The sequence below is a fragment of the Thamnophis elegans genome, chromosome 11 (assembly GCF_009769535.1).
Source record: "Thamnophis elegans isolate rThaEle1 chromosome 11, rThaEle1.pri, whole genome shotgun sequence".
Lineage (NCBI taxonomy): Eukaryota > Metazoa > Chordata > Lepidosauria > Squamata > Colubridae > Thamnophis > Thamnophis elegans.
In genome coordinates this window covers 18,643,724-18,661,551 of record NC_045551.1, presented here as the reverse complement: position 1 = coordinate 18,661,551, position 17,828 = coordinate 18,643,724, and the positions used below count along the sequence as shown (strand labels likewise).

Genomic DNA, 17,828 nt, shown 5'->3' with positions numbered 1-17,828 from the left:
AAATGGAGTCAATGTTTCAAGCTCTATCCAGGCAAACCATTATAATTGGTTTTAATGGAACGGATTAGTTTGCATCTTAGCATCAATTTGACAAAATCATGTGACCATCTTTTTGCTGAATACAATACTAAACATACTACATACAACATTCTTCTATACTAAACACATTTCTGCACTTCATTATGAATATCTTATGATGAAACCTAAGCATAATTTATTTTTCTCAGAAGGAAATGGTTTCAAAGCAGTATTGTTTTATACATTTGAATTGCTAAGATAGCATTTCACCTAGAAATGCTTCGCATAATTAAAACTGTGATATAAATGAATATCTGAAAGCTATGGAGTTTATTTTCTTCATGTCTTGCAGCTGAAATTTTAGAAGACAAACCTGCAGATTCATTGCAAGATTTGTACCGATCTTTGGAACTAGCTAGTTTGTCCCCTCTAGGAGATCGGCAAATTTCTACCAAAATGGAATACAAGAAATCTTTCATTAAAAGATGCTGTGACCCAATAATCAATGAAAAATTGCACCAATTGCGAATTCTGAAAAGCACTTTAAAGGTAAGATGAAAAAAGAAATTTTCCAATGTAAATGCATGGCCAACAAAAGTTCTTCTTCAATTATTACTGGTAACTTACTTCTGAAGCCACAGAATGTTTTTGTGTTCTTTTCTCTGTTTCTTTAATATACACACCAATTAAAGTGAGAAGACCAAAAATGAAACAAATGTATTGTTAATGTAATGCATTTATTTTATAAGACATAGAACTAGAAAATTCTTAAATATAAAGTAATGATTAAAACCTTCCTTCAAACTCAATTATTCCTCAGTTATTATGACCATAGGATTAGGTTTCTAAGGAATTCTAATATATGTGGGTTTTTTTTCTTATTTTTTCTTTTTTGTTTCCTCAAGGCCAGAGAAGAAGAAGTAGCTATGATAGATGAGGTTCTAGATAATCCAGATTTGACATCTAAAGATTTTCAAGACTGGAAACAAATGTACCTTGATCTCTTCCTCGATAGTTCTCAGAACAATGCAGCACAAGAGCCAGTAAATGATTCTGATGACGTTGATGTGTTTCTAGGTTCTTTAGCACACACCCATTCCTATATTGAAACACATGTATAACAATAATTTTAAACATCTTAATTCTTTGTTTTCAGCCCTTTTTACTCAAAAGAGTAGCTTTTATATCATGTTGTAGGATATCTATTTTAATGTTTATGACATGAGTAAAGTACAATTTAATGGTCATTGTAGGAATACAAACTTATATGCATTTTATGCTGCTGATGCTCAGTTTATGTTTATGTTTACAAATGCTGGCTATGATCCAAAGGAGTGCATTTATGGAATAGAATGATAAGCATTTTGTTTGATGTTGATACTGACACAATCTTCACTGCTGAAAAGTCAGTTTACTTTTTAAATGGAACAGAATTTATTAACTTGCTTCTTTGGATCATGTCCATTGTCTACCATTTTTTTAAAAAATGATTATATATTTTAAATAATACATAAGTGTTGTAATGAGTTACATTTTCAAAGTGCAGCCTTTGTTTTAGCCAGTGTGACAATTAAACATTTATATTTAGTGGGATATTTTAGCTATTTTAATAAATTACAGAAGAAGCATAATGCTGTGATTATGACTGCATTTAAGGAAAAGGTCAGGGAATAAGAAAACTGTACTTTCATAAGCTTGAATATTAAAAAATAATATTTTTTCAAAGTGTTTGGGGGGGGGTTATTAGCAGACAATCTATAACAGATTAATAATGATAAAGGGCTCACTTTGTTTTGATTTTAACACAGTACTTCAGAGCACTATGACCTTTATCATTGCCCCTTGGGTGATTTTTATACTGAAAAATGTTGCTTTACCAACCAAAGTATCCTAGGCAGGAGGTTGGATTAGAAGACCTCCAAGGTCCCTTCCAACTCTGCTATTCTATTCTATTCTGTTCTGTTCTGTTCTATCCCATTCACTAATTTATTTGTTAAAACCTCAGTATTATGACAGCTGAAACAATATTTTAAATTTTGAAAAAACTTCAAAAACTGACTATTAACAAGGCCTTTATTTGCTAAACTACTAGACGGTCCATGTTTTGGGGAAAGTTATACTTAATTCAACATAACAGCTTCAAGAGACATAAGTAAAGTCAATGTTCTAGATTTTAAAAAATCCTCAGGAATCATTGTAAATTGTTAATTTTTTAGAACAATTAAATGTAGATCAATCTGTAGTAAATTACATGGCATATGAGATTGAAAAACTTTGAACATTCATAGTGAAATATTATCTAGTTGTTCTTCAATTCTAACTTTTTTCTATTCCTAAGTGTCTGAAGGATAATTTTGGTCAACTCTTAATGTGGACCTAAAATCACTGGAACATAACTTATTACTAACTCAATTGCTACTGATTTTAACTGTTTACTCCTGTGCTTCCCAAACTGTGTGCCATGGTGCCACAGAGCATCACAGCCAATTCCCCATATGGCACCATAGCATAGAAGCATCATGAGATTCTTTACATTTAATTTTAAATTTTTTATGCCCATTTGTTCAGGATGTCATGAATTTGTTTTTGTTTTTTCCCCTAAATATTAATTTATAGTTCTCCCTTGAATTTCCAGCATAGATGTAGCAAATACCTTTTGAGTGTGAACTAATGTATAGTATTCAATTGCTTTCCCGCCTTTCTTAACCATTTCTCTGCCATGATTATTCCTGCCTTTGCTCTAGAATTGGGATTACATTCAATTACTTTTAAGATAGAAAGCAAAGAGAAAATTTGGTCCTGAAATTATAATTAGAGTTCAGAAATGAAAGGAGAGAGCACTGTCAATTCCAGTGTGTTTTATCTTTCTGTTTATATGGATACACACACTATCATTGCTTAAACACTGATCTTCTTCCAGAATAAAGAGGAAAATGGCAAGACCTTTCTGTATTGTTTTCTGTTTTAAGACAAAGCTGACTGCGATTCATAAGTGCATTTAGAGAGCACCCAAAAATGCAACAGACAGGAAAGTGGAAGAAGAATAGCACTAAATTATCCAATGAATAATAATAAACCTGTAACTGTTGTTTTGATTTTTTGTTAAGGGAAAATGTCTGTGTGTGTGTGTGTGTGTATCTGTGACTGACTAACTGTCTGTCTGTCTGTCTGTCTGTCTGTCTGTCTGTCTGTCTATCTATCTATCTATCTATCTATCTATCTATCTATCTATCTATCTATCTATCTATCTATCATCTCTATCATGTGAGATTAAAAATGTTTACAGAGCAAGTACAGCTGTCCATTTAGAAAGAGGAAGGGCATAATGAAGCCTGCACACAGCAAACCTGTACCAACTTGTATAGGAACCTACCCTTGATTGTGAGGAACTGAAATACAAGCTTGTAAGACATAGGTTAGTCTTTCCTTTAAAAGGAAAAAAATAAAATGTACTTTTTTTCTCAACTTGCTTCCAGTTATTGCCTGTTCAGCTCAGTGAATGTATTTTTTTAAAAAAAAATTAAAAGCACTATTACATTCTGATCTTGGGACCTAAATAAAGAGCAGTGTTGTTTGTTTCTTTTCAAAGGCATTTTGGACTGCAAAAGTTTTGCAGACTTTGCACAATTGTTCAGGAGAGTGGCTTTTTTCAGCTCATTTAAGTTCATATCTATTCAGTTGAGTTCAGAATGAAAAATCATGTATTGAGATCCAGATCCAGTAACCTGTTTATATCATTTAGAAGAATATGTTTGTATAAACAGTTATTGACTGCATGAATTATTATAATTTGTATATTTCTCACATAAAAATGCTTGATTTCAAATTAATTATGTTTCCAATGTTTATTTTAAATTCTTGCTGGGTTTTTCTTGTAATGTCTCAATGCCTAATTTTTATGTATTGCTACATAACTTCCACATAGATGAGGAATCAAGTTAGAAAACAGATATTGCTATTATTAGTATTAATTGTATGTGGTACACTGAAGGCTTTTGCCAAGACATATATTATAAAGATGTTTGTGATCAATATTTATTAATCATTTTTATCACAATATTTATTACAATTATGCAATTACGAATGACTGAGTATAATAGAGAAAGTAGTGGACATAATTCTATATCTTCAGTTCTATGTTTCTTTGATACAGAAAATACATTTGTTTGGGAAGTATCTTGAAAGCTCCATGTGAATACTTGTTTATACCAATTACTCTTATTGTAAGAATCTGTACTTAGGTTCTTGATAAGTCTGTTGAGATACTGAAAATGAATGGCTTTTCAGCACATTTGCATAATCTGGAAAAATGTGACCAGCCACATCTTCAGACAGCTATAGATGTAGGCTAACATTTCAAATGCCCTTCATATAGGAAAATGGGAGATAATGCAGTGCATAAGAAAGCTTTAAAGTTGAGTAACATGAGATAGCATAGGAATTTGACTGTCTTGAGAAATTGCTACTTTGCTGCTCATAGAAAGCAAGTGAATGCCAAAAGATTCTGTGTATATGACAGCCTGTTGCTATACAGCATTTATTCTGCCTACATAGTACCTTAGCAAAGACAGGTTTATGACTTTCAAGGACAAAATTCAACTAAATTTTATATGATTTGATTTACTTGAAATAAGGCTCTTTTGCTTTAACAAAAGCTACATTGCTGCACATTTTATTAAGTGAACTCAGATTAAAATAGATTTCCTTTAATACATCAGGTTTTGAAATGAATATAATTATAAATTTCATTTATTCTCAGATTTCACACTGGCATACAGAGAAATGTAAAACATACTATCCTATTCCAGCAGTAACAGAGGAGGTGACTGTTTATGCCCTTTGCAGTTAAAAGTGAATCATATACAATATATACAAGGGCAATTTTTATTAATGTGTATGTAACAAATGTTTTCCCAGCAGCATGATCCAATAGGACACGTAACATATGGTAGCTATACAAGAGCTATACCTCCAGACACTAACTGTATATATATTTAGTACAATACCTTGCTTAACAATCAACATTTTTACGATTATTAGTACTTGTGGCTTTTTCCTGCTCCATAAATTTTACCAAATGGAAACCAGTGGAGGGCACAACTGAATATTTGCGAGTGAAAAAATTCACTTGTTTTTTCATATGATGTTTATAATTACATTTTACAAAGTAATTCTACCTAGCATTTCAATAATGCTGAAAAGTGGCATTTTCCTGAGATGATCAGCCTATTCATGCATGTAAATAATGAATTATATAGGCTTGAAAACATGTTGATGTTATGTAGACACTTGGATAAAACTAGATTGTAGTAACAACAGTTGGCAAATTAGGAAAAGAATAATTATACATTTAAATAGAATAAGAAAACAATTAAGAATCTCTAATATCACAACAGCTCTGACAATCATATTTAATTATTTGTTCATTTCTGATTAAATAAAGATGAGGAAAGAACTCTGTTTGATATTCCTATGAATTAACCAGTATTGTTTAACAATGTGGACCACACAAAATAGCAAAATTAGAAGTATACATCTTTTTTCATAAAACATTAATGTCCCTATCAGGAGTTTGTTTGCCCTTGAGGGGCTAGGGGGGGGGGGTATGGCCAGTCCAACGGCAGCATTTGTCCCTATCTGTCTTCAGGATGGCCCTGCAGGCCAACTCCCTGGCCTATTACAGGCTAGACACAGCCCGTGGGCTGCATGTTTGCCACGTCTGATACAGATTGCATAATTTAAATATATGTATATAAAATAATTGTTTAATCACTAATAATGCATGTTGTATCCTTCCATAATCCTTGTTTTCCTAGTTCAATGAGGTGTGATATCAATATTTGTCTCTTACTGTTGCATGTCTTTACCTTCTACTAATTCAGAAAGTTCTAGCACTCCACACTGCAATCCATACCAAGGCAAAGGAGTTTTGCAGATTACTTCCCAACAGTCATTATCAATATCATAACCTACAACATCCTGAGTTGGAATTTCCTGAGAGTCTTGCCATTTCTTCCCTCCAATAAGGATGGCTGTTTCCTCCACTACTGCTAAACCATAACTATATCGATCGTATACCAATGGCCTTAAATGGGTCCATTGATTCTGGTCAGGGTCATATTTTTCAATCTCAGAGAATGGTTCATAAAAACCTAAAAATGTAAAAATTGAATCTCGGATTGTAGCCATCTGATGCCCAAAACGAGCTATGCTCATTGGGGCTTGTTTTCTCCATTCCCCTTCAAGATTACTCAAAGCATACATATCATTACTTGTGTTACTTTGACCCATGTATTTGCCCCCTGATATATAAATAGTATTCTTACAAACAGTACCAGCGTGGCCATGTACTTTGCATGGCAAATCATGAAGTTTTGTCCACCTGTCTTTACTAATATCATAGATTTCAACAGATGAATGCAATTTTTTATCTTCACTTTGTCCACCAATTGCAATGATTGCATTCTCTAAGATACAGCAAGAAAATTGACACCTTTTTTCCAGCATCCCAGTAATTTGTATCCATTTATTAAATCTTGGGTCATAGCGATGGACTTTATTTGTAACTTTCAAGATATGATCACTTTGCATATCTTCCATTTCTCCACCAAGCACATATAGAAAGTTTCCAATAGTACATACACAATGATTTTGTATCCTATCTGGTAACTCTGTTAAATTTTGCCACTTGTGATTGTAAACATCAAAAGCCATCACTTCTTTGACAAGCCCTTCGTGTGCAATCATACCTCCAAGCAGGATAATCCATATCTTCTGGTTTCTCAAAGTGCTATATTTATCCTGCAAGATAGGTTGTTTATAAATAAGTGAATGATAGTTTATTGCTTTTCTAATTAAACATTTTACAGGAGTCGTTAAAGGCACTTCTGACTGAGTGTAGATATTTCTCAGATCTTCCATAGGAATGAGACTATATCTTACATGTTCCAAAAGATTAGTAGTGTGGATGAGCCTCAATTTATCATATGCTAGCCACTTTAATAATAGATCTAACAAATTAGATTCTCTCACCATAAGTATATCAGGAGATTCTACTACTGCCTTCAAAGACCGGAAATTCAGTTCCAGCAGACCTGCAAAATCCAGGTTTAGTAGTTTCCAGAGATTAATAATAAGATATTTTTCGGCTGCAGATAGAGCATCTGGAAGATAAAATTTTGTTGCAATATTGGCTGAAAAACAGCAGTTCTCCAGATTGAGATTGTTACCCAAGTATTGGCTGCATAAACAGATTGCCTCGGGTACTTGTAAGTAAGTGGCAGCTTCTAAGGTATCTTCCAAAGTGGTAAAAGACAAAGGCAGCCAGGATGTATAAATGAAATCCAGAACATGTTGCAACCCAGTAGCCGAGACGACTTGCAGATGAACAACAGCAGACTTTGATTCTTTGGTATAACTCTTGAACATGGCCTTGAAGTAATCACTGGAACAGACTAACAAAGACTTGTGTGCAGGAAATTCATTTTCTTTTACTTTTAACAGAATGTCACAGAGCAAGCCTTCCTTTCGGAGAGTTTGGTATTCAGACAATACAGCGCTACAGTGTTTTTTGCAATAAGACAAGAAATAAGTCATTATGCAGCACAAAATGCTCCCAAAGCTCTTTTTGCCAATGATGAAAAAAGGGGGCAAATGTGCAAAGTTCAGGTTTGGAAAAAAGTCATCTTCCCCTGATGACAGACAGTTCACATACTAATTTTACATTCCTCTTAATTTAGCATCTGTTATTATTTCATGCATTCATTTCATAAAGCTGATTCTAGTATCATCCTTCGACATGTATTTCTCTCACCTCCATTTCCTGTTAAAAGAGAGTTGGTCCACAAAATAAGAGCTCTTATTAGGTCAGTCTCAGATGATCAATTTGAGACTTAGATGGCACTTAGTGAAGCTTCTCATCAGCTCAAATACCTCTCTCAAGATGATTACGGTACATAGAAGTTCTGGGCTTGCTGGTGCATCAAGAAGCATCTGAAAGTAGAAAGGGTTACGTTTTGCTGTGGCTTTTGCCTGAGCTCTGTATTTCAGTCTTAGACAATTTTAGCTCTTATCCCCATGAGGCAACAAGCCAAGTATGGTGATCTTGCTTGAAGGAAGTCTCTATTGAAAATCAAATCAGCACCTATTGATAAGAGCAGGAACACTTTGTGAACATGTAAACCTTTAACCTGGGAATAGAAAATAACAAAATACTAGAATTACTAAGAGATTTAATTTGTAATACTAGAGCCCTTTGGCTTATATGATATCACCATAACTCACAGTGACCAGAATAGACTGCAAACACTACCTGTTATCATAACTGTTCAAGTGCTGAACTGAGAACATTCGGGTGGGAGGGAGAATGTGTGCAAATGAAGGAGGATAAAGCAGTCATTTAGCAAGGGGTGCAGTTCAAAGCATCTGACAATGAGTGACTTGGATGCAAATCATAAGAGCAATATAGTTCTTTGGAGGAATGACAAAATTATACCTAAAACTGTATCCTCCCAACTAAAGTGTTTATAGTTGAGTTCCAAGAGATTACTAATGGACTGAATTTGAACTTCTCTCACAGTAAGAATATAAATGGAAAAGCAAAAGTAACCAGATGACATATAAAGAACTAGAGATTAGTGGCTTTTCTAAATATTTGTGGTGGCACAGTGGTTAGAATGCAGGCTAACTCACTGCTCACTCCAGGAGTTTGATTATGAGTAGCTCAAGGTTGACTCAGCATTCCATCTTTCAAGGTCAGTATTATGAGGAATCAGATTGTTGAGGACACTATGCTGACTTTGTAAACCTCTTAGAGAGGGATGAGGGGTGGGATTCAGCCTGTTCGAGCGAACTGATAGCTCTGATGATCAGCTGAGAGCAAATCGCTTCATTCCAACGATCAGGTTGGTCTGCCCGCCCTTATGCTTTATTTACCTATATCCTCTCAGCTAATTAGTGCAGCAGAGTGGATTGCCATACCTCAGCTGTGTTACTCCCCAAGAAGTAATGTGGAAAGTAAGTTTTGGTAAAACTGTGCATGCGCACACAAGAATCACCGAAACGGTTGTTAAGGATCCCACCACTGGGTAAGAGGTATATAAGTGAAGTGCTATCGCTGTTGCTGTCCAGGGCTTAAAAAATCCAACCCCTCAAAAAAAAAAACCACAGCACCTGTACATCCACATTGAGATTATTTGTTGAATCTGAGAATCCTTGGATCAGATGAGTTAATTTGCTTTCGCAATTATTTATTCTGAGTAATAAATGCTAGTCTAGAAATAGGAACGCTCACACAGTTCTGAGGCATAATTCTTTGCAGGCACAAAGTTCTGAAAAGAACTCTACTCTTGTATTACTGGTAAGTCTCAACTTTTGATAACACAGTGGAAAAATGTCAAGATGATTGATTATTACATATATCATATATTTAGATTATGAAGTAATGCAGCTGATTGTACAAACCATTCAAGTTTCCCAAGAGAGTCCAATTTCCAATCATAAGGATGAGTAATATTTTTAACTGGTTCATCATGTATCAATATAGCCAACTCTCCCCCTTTTTTGCATTCTTCAATAGTAGATATAGTTCATACCTTTTTTTAATGAAAATTATCAGTACTTTTGATCAGTGACGTCATCAAAGTAAACAAACCCACGTGCTGATTACGTCACCAGATCATGCCCCCTAAGCGGAAGTGACGTGCACAGCCCCCACCCTCCGGATGTGACGTGGATACCCCTCCTCCCCGGCTGGGGTGTGCATAATTGACCCACGTGGTGCAAGATTTCACAAGATCATAACCCTAGCTGAATATCTGTAATGGCCTAAGCAGCCCTAGCTGGATATGTGTAATGGCCTAACCCCATCAGATAGGGTTGAAACTTACTCCATCAAGAAAGATGCCAAGACGCTGTGTATATGATTAGTTTAACCCTAGATTCATTCTCTCTGTGTACATGATTAGTTTAACCCTAAATTAATTCTATGGACATTTGAAACTTACCCCATCAAGAAAGATGCCAAGACTCTGTGTACATGATTAGTTTAACCCTAGATTAATTCTATGGACATTCAAGGGTGGGGGGAGTGGGGTTGTGAAATTAAAAAAAAAATGTTTTTTATTTGTAATCAATCTCCTAAGGGCTGCATTTAAACCCACTTTTTTCCTTAGAAGGAATTTATTTCTAAGCAATGTTGGTTTTAATTTTTGTTGAGACATGGGGGTCTGCATTTAACCATTTTCTCTAAAAGGTATGGGCTGCATTTAAACCCACTTTTTATCCTAGAAAGAATTTATTTCTAGGCAATGTTGGTTTTAATTTTTGTTGGGACATGGGTCTGCATTTAACCATTTTTTCTCTAAAAGGTATTTACTTCTAGGTAGGTTGAAGCCCGCCAACAGGAAAAGACAAGGAATATTAACAGGAATTAAAATGTTCACAATAGGCAACCCCGCCAGGTTGCATGCAGTGGATAAGCCTGTTCATTCATGCCAGGGATAAGCCCTGACAGGCCTTACTCGCCCACCCACCCCACTCCTCTGTGATTCCAGGCATGCGTAAGAGACATGTGTGGGGCAGGCCCAGACACGTCTTACCTGCCCCACCCCACCCCTCCCCTGTTATTCCGCGCATGCGCGAGGCGCACTTGTCATTAGAAGAGCTGGTTAGTTTGCCTTAATTTCAGCAGTCTCTTGAAGATGGCAACCTCTGATTCCAAAGATGTTTTTAAAACAACAGCAAAAGCCAGCATCGAATGCTCTGACACAAGACCCCTGCCACCAGAATGCAACAAACCCTGTTGCAAGGGGAATGATAAAGAAAGTTTTTTATTCAGACCTGTTTTGCACGGCTGCAGCATGGAGTGTTGTAATTTTAACGATGATGTGCAGAGTACTTACCGGACAGTATGTGAAACAGCGAATGATGCTTCATTATCGCCCTGCAATGGTAAGTAAATGTTTTTTTATTTATGACGTTGTAAATGACACTGGAGTGGATAACTCACTAACAAGATGCGATTTATATTTTGCAGACTCCAAAATAATAACTCCTAGACAGCAAACTCTTCAAGACACACCGATTTTATATTCCAGTACTATTTGCAGCGGTCATAAAGCTTCTGCAGATTTTTATGATATAGACTATAACTGGGGTTCTGAGCTATCCCAGAGACCATGCTATCTAAACAGTGAGTTAAAAAGTTGCAATCTGTGTAAAGACTGTTTTGCTTGTGACTGCGGACATGAATTGTGGAATACAGACTCAACGAATTGTAAAATAGCATGTTATGCACCTCTATATTCTGCTTCTGATAGTGATGATGAGGGATATTTTTCTGATGGAGGGGACATAATCCTCTGAACTCTGTATAGCCAATAAAAGATTGTGTTAATGTCAATGCTTGCCCCATTTGTCAGTGTTCTTTCAATATAATGAAGCATGAAAAAGTTCTAAGCCATATTTATTATACTCCAGGATGTGTAGGGAGTTATGGAGGAGTAAATACCCTTTTCCAGGAAGCTAGAAAACATGATAAAAACCTGACCATGAAGCAAGTCAAGACGTGGCTGTCAGGGCAAGATGCTTACACGCTCCATAAGCCTGCAAGAATTAATTTTCCTAGAAATAAAACAGTGGTGTCCGGCTTAGATCATCAATGGCAGGCCGACCTTGTAGACGTCTCCAAAATTTCTAAAGAAAACCATGGAAAAAAATACATCTTAGCAGTTATTGATGTGTTATCTAAATATGCCTGGGCCTCCCCTTTATCTGATAAATCAGGGAGGGAAGTTACATCCGCCTTCCAGAATATCTTTAAAACAGGACGTGCACCCCGAAAAATACAGACAGATGCAGGTAAAGAGTTCTTGAATACGGCGCTGAAGAAACTTTTAGCACGTTATGGCATTCATCATTTTGTTACACATAGTGAAACTAAAGCAGCAGTTATAGAGAGGTTTAATAGAACCCTAAAAAACAAACTCTGGAGATATTTCACAGCTAGAAACACCCATCGGTATGTGGACATTTTGGCAGACATTCTTCAGGGGTACAATAGCACTTACCATCGTAGCATTGGGACTGCTCCTAAAACCGTAAATTTGTCTAACGAAAGGGATGTGTGGCTGAGACTTTATGGGGTAACTTTAAAAAGTAAAAGAAAGGAAAAATGTCTTAAGGTGGGGGATCATGTCAGGGTATCTAGACTGAAGGGTAAATTTGAAAAGGGGTATCAGCAAACCTATACGGATGAGATATTCATTGTCAAAGAACTGGGGACAAGCGGGGAAAGAGTGGTGTATAGATTAAATGATTACGCGGGGGACCCGGTAGAGGGGGCTTTTTACTTTGAGGAGCTCCAAAAAGTTCCAGCTGACCAACAGCGTATATACAGAATAGAGAAAATTATCCAAAAAAGAGGGCGGGGGAGACACAGAGAGTTTCTAGTCAAATGGAATGGCTGGCCAGAGAAGTTCAACAGTTGGGTTAAGGCTACTGAAGTACAACATCTTTGAAATGTCAGATTTTTACATCACCCTCCCCAGCAATGCATCAGCAGCAATTTTTCCCCAAAACAAAAATTCTAATTTTACTATTCAATTAGTGAGATCGTTGGATCTTTCAGGGCCGTGGGAAGTAGGTCTAGCAGAGATACAATATCCACATAGCTGGCATACATTAACATCTCCTGGATATTTTGAAATTACTAATGAGAGAAAGAAATGGCATTTTTCTTTGAGAAGCGGGTACTATAATAGCATCCGACATCTGTTAGAAAATATGAATAAACTTATATCAAATGCCAAGGATGGACCTAAGACAACCCTACATTATGATTCAGTGGGTCGGAAAATTAATCTTAAAGGAGATGAACCTCATACCATTCTAGTTAGCGGTGAACTTGGACATCTGTTAGGTATGTTCCCTGGATTCAATACCTTATATGTTTACACAGATATTGTAGAGCTCCAGATAGTAGGTGACTTCTATGTGCCGTTACTACGCTGTGTACCTGTGCAGGGGCAAGACAATGATTTCATAACTGTGACCTATGACCGTCCACATTATGTGCCGGTCAGCAAACATCACATCGATACCGTTACTATAGAAATCAAAACCGACCAGGACAAAAACGTGCATTTTTATCACGGGAAGGTGATTGTCAAGCTTCATTTTAGGCCTCGGAAAAGTGAAGGATGGTTGTAAACAAGGAGCACGGGAGACCTCAAGACTATGTGGCTTACTACAGGGCACAAGCTGGGGGCGGCCTTCCGGGCTTCCGAGGAGCCCCCATTATGTACAGGACCGGTTTAGGAGGGTTGTTCCGTGGACTTTTTCGAAAAGCAATGCCTTTTTTGAGGCGAGGATTAGAAATCATAAAACCGCATGTGAAATCTGCTGCCAAAAACATCGCCAGAGATGTTGCGGGACATCTTGTATCGCGTGTTGTTGAGAACGGCAGGATGGATCAGGTCTGGCCATAGCCAGGAAGAATTACGCGTTGGGCCCGCCTATTCCGTTTAAAAAGAGAAGGCTTGTGAAAAAGCCCCGTCATACCAAGAGGAGACGTGTGCAGAAGAGGAACCCTGTGACAAGGAAGACATATTCTAATACATTATGTCATTTATTCATTCTGCTTCAGAGGAATGTGTCAAATCCGAACTGGATCTTTTCAACTGGCGCCTACACAGACCAGTATTGAAAACAGTACCTATATCGAGATCCCCCCTTTATCAGCGCTGACGCCCAACGGACCCCTGGAATTTTTCATCACGGGGCATGGTGAGCATTACACGGATTTAAACAATACCTCCTGTATGTGAGTTGCAAGATTGTAAAGCGGACGGGTCGGATATTGATGACGGGGCAAGGGTGGCCCTGGTCAACTACCCCATAGCATCTCTGTTTAACCAGCTGGATGTTACCTTGGGAGATCACTCATTACCCAGAGCCATCATTGCTATTCGTATAGGGCCATAATTGAACTGATTCTCAACTTTGGTGGTGATGCATTGGGCACCCAATTTACTTCTGGTGGATTTTACAAAGATGACTCAGATCTCATGGAGAGTACTCTACTGACAGCGGCTGGGAACTCCGGTTTCAAAGCGAGAGCGAGACACACGAGCGGTAGTCGAAAATGGGACCTGCTTGGGCCTCTGCATAGCGATCTGTTTTTTCAAGACAGACTGCTAATTAATGGCATAGATGTGAAAGTCAAACTCACAAGAAGCAGAAATGAATTTTGGGTGATGAAGGATGGGAGAATTACAAAGTGAGAATTACAAAGTGCAACTCCTGGCAGCTTCTCTCTTTGTAAAACGTGTGAAAATATCCCCGGGAGTGCGCCTTGGCCATGCAGAAGCTTTGCTAACCGCCAATGCCAAATACCCCATTGATCGAGTGGGGATGAAGGTTTACAGCATTCCCGCAGGTAGTCTTGTGTGTAATCAGGAAAATCTATTTCTGGGTCAACTGCCTAAACAATTAGTGATTGGGTTTGTGGACAATGCCGCTTTTAGTGGGGATTATGAAAGAAATCCATTCAATTTTCAACACTGCAATGTCAATTTCTGCGCCCTGCATTGTGATGGTGAACAGATCCCCGCAAAGCCTCTTCAGCCCGATTATGAGCATGGTCTTTTTGTGAGAGAGTACATGCAGATGGTGCAAGCAACAGGCAAAGGCATGAAAGACAGACCGTTGTTAATCAGCCGGGAAGAGTTTAACTGAGGGTATACTTTGTATTGTTTTGACTTGAGTCCTGATCAGGGCTGCTCTGAGCACTATTCATTGATCAGGAACGGCAACCTCAGAGCCGAAATTAGATTTGCACAGCCCCTCCCCAACACTGTTAATATGATACTCTATGCAATCTTTGAAAACCTTATTGAAATAAGTCACACACAGAATGTACTTTTTGATTATATGTGAGTATGGACACACAGCAGCTCCTCCACTTGCTCTCCGGAAATAAGGCCTTTCTAGGGGTCTACCCTTGTGACCTGTTACCACAGAGACAGATCACCAAAAGACCTTTTGGATTAATCATAAATACCCATCCTCACACTCTTCCTGGGGAGCACTGGCTGGCCCTCTACTTTCCATCTCCAGGATATGGTGAATTTTTTGATTCTTATGGAGACCTCCGGATAGCCATGACTTTCCTGACACCATAGTGATGTTTTTGGAGCAGCAAGCTGAGAAGTACAACATTTCACCAACGCCAATTGCAACACCCAGTGCTGTGACCTGCGGACAACACTGTGCATTTTTTCTGCTGAACCGTACTAAAGGAGTACCTATGAAAATATTTTAAAGATGTACTCCAATGTAGATACTAAAAATGATCAAATGGTAAAGCTGTTTGTAAAAAACTATAAAGGTGGGGAGGGGCTTGGACCCTGTAACCGTCACCAGTGCATACAGGCATGCATGCCTTACTGTAAAATAAAGAAAAAGACTTAAATGTTTAATGATCACTGTGTTTTTATTCATTTTAAAAATTGAGCCAGTCACCAACCTGAGCTGGCTTCTAGGTTTTATTGTCCAAGGCTAGAGGGTGTTCCTGTAAACATAGTCTTCTGAGCCCCAAAAGGGGCTGTCATAACAGAGTCGGGACTAGCAGCAGTTTCATCCTTAACAGCCAGAGTATCTTTCAACTTTTCTATTTGCTCTTTAATGGCAGTAGAACCCAACACAGAAGTTGGAACATTCACTTCGGCCATAGCATTCATAAAATCATCCCATCCTTTAGGTTTCCGCTTCTCCGTAGGGGCTCGTGTTGCGAGGCGCCTTTCACCAAGTCTAAAATATTAGTACCGGAATAGGTACACCTTTGTATAAAAAGGTACCCCGTTCATCCCAGGTTGAGACGTCCTGGTGCTGTTTCATTTTGTTCAGCAAAAGTTCTGCATTTTTCCTATAACGAGTGCTCACACCGCTTAGGATATCATCCATAGCGGTGGTCTGTGGAGTTGTTTGTGGTGGCTGCTCTGGTAATGTTGGAGGTGGTTGAGGCTCCCCCAGTGGATAAATGAGATTCAGTTTGTCCTTTTCAGACTCATTTTGCCTGGTCAGTCTTAGATACCTCTGCAGTACAGAATTGTAGAGCTTAATCTTGTCATCCTCACTCAAATCATGCCTCTGAAGTATGTTGCGCATCTCATCATCCAAACGGTTAGTGGCTGTAGTACCCATAGTAGGCAGTCCTGCCCTGTAGCTGCTCCATCTGATGACGCGACACCAGATACATTTTCTCTGCATGGTCCATGGTTTACCCTGCTAACAGGCTAGTCAACAGAGGAATAGCAGCCCCTAGCAAGGACCTATAAAGCCGCCCGACTGAAGTATGATCTGTTTCTTCTTTTTGAGTGAAACCTTTCTATCGCTCAGCTTTTAATGATACCCTTCTTACTCTTTAGAGACCGGAATTGTGAAGGTTTCAGAGGAAGATTTCCTTTTAGGGTGTTCAGTGCTATTTCTGCTATTGACCCCACCAGGTCATTATTAGCATTGCATAAAATGGCTTTTCTCTGTCTTGGTCCGACTTTACTAAGATTTTAAAAGCCCCCCAATTTCTACGTAACCTCTTCTGACATCTTAAATGAACTAGTGCTAAGATAACTGGGTTACAACTTTTTACTCTTTTTTTTCATCGTGTAAACAGTAGGCCAATCAGGGGGGAAGAGCCCCGTTCTTAGCCTATAGGATTCTGGAGTGCTGGCTGACAAATCTACTAACAGGTACCCGTATGGTTTGTGAGTGGCATCTTGGAATACTTCTAAAAAAATACTTTGTGTTAGTGGGATACATCTGCCTGGCCAGTGTGACAATTTGCATTTGATCACGGGGGCTTCTGAATAAAACCAAATATTTGGAATTCAGAGCTATTGTCCTCATTTTCTTACCTTGAAAAAACAGGTTTTGTAGTATGAGAATAATGCTCAGGTTTCTGTGATGAACGTACTGTGTAAAAGCCTTCTCTATTTGGTCGCTGTCACCGACAGATGCCATGAGATCATCTATCACAGCTAGAGTTACTTGATTTGGCGGAAACAAAACATCATCTTCAAAAGAAGATGGAAGACCTTCCACAAACTTAATATAAGGGAATTTATTAAGCAGTTCTTTGTACAGAGGTTGCCAACAGCTATAAACCATACAATATTTTGAGGAGTTTGAGACAATACCCCATCACCATGGTCTAACATTTGTTTGATAAAAAAAGATTTACCAGAATTGGACGGACCACTTATAATACAGGAAAAAGGGTGTACAAATTGTGCAATGTTTTCCATTCCCCTTAATAACCATAAGGCAGTGTACAGTAATCCCCACTATTTAATAACCTTTTATTATACACAACTTTTAAAGTTTTTCGGAGGACCCTCGTTTCTAAGGTCCACTGTTTCTTAACCCTGACAATTCCCAACTGTTCTACACTGATCTCCTTTTTTCTCTTTGCATCAGGCAGACAATAATCATCTACCAAATCTTTCAAACTGTCAAAGTTAACTTTACTGCTATTACCACAATTTAGCGTGATACCCTTCACTTTTACCACTGCTTCACCGTGGATAAGCATAAGCATATGTTTGGGGCCGGCCGCAACAAACTCTGTTATCGTAGTGTTGGGTGGAATTTCGCTTGTCAGTTGTCCTAAATAATCACCCAAAGGGGGTGTCCACGCCCCCTCTCTACTTACAAAGATGACTGAATCGGTGTCATGGTACAGACACCTATCGCCCAGCCCCTCCAGTAGTCTGTATAATTCTAGCCGTGCATAAGCGGTCGTAAAGCTGGCA

General features: G+C 38.0%; 2 protein-coding genes across 6 annotated transcripts in view; one reads left to right on the top strand and one right to left on the bottom strand.

Annotated features, from left to right (window-relative positions):
- Positions 1-1,139, top strand: part of CNKSR2 (connector enhancer of kinase suppressor of Ras 2) — a 296,044-nt gene extending 294,905 nt beyond the window's left edge. For all 5 annotated transcript variants that reach the window (XM_032226612.1, XM_032226611.1, XM_032226610.1 and 2 more), the window contains 2 exons: positions 371-567; positions 924-1,139. In XM_032226612.1, the coding sequence (XP_032082503.1) occupies positions 371-567; positions 924-1,139 (413 nt within the window). The remainder of the gene's footprint in view (positions 1-370; positions 568-923) is intronic.
- A 4,726-nt stretch (positions 1,140-5,865) lies between these two features.
- Positions 5,866-7,614, bottom strand: KLHL34 (kelch like family member 34). The gene has a single exon (XM_032226220.1). The coding sequence runs from the start codon at positions 7,612-7,614 to the stop codon at positions 5,866-5,868; it is 1,749 nt and encodes a 582-aa protein (XP_032082111.1).
- Positions 7,615-17,828: the final 10,214 nt, after the last annotated feature.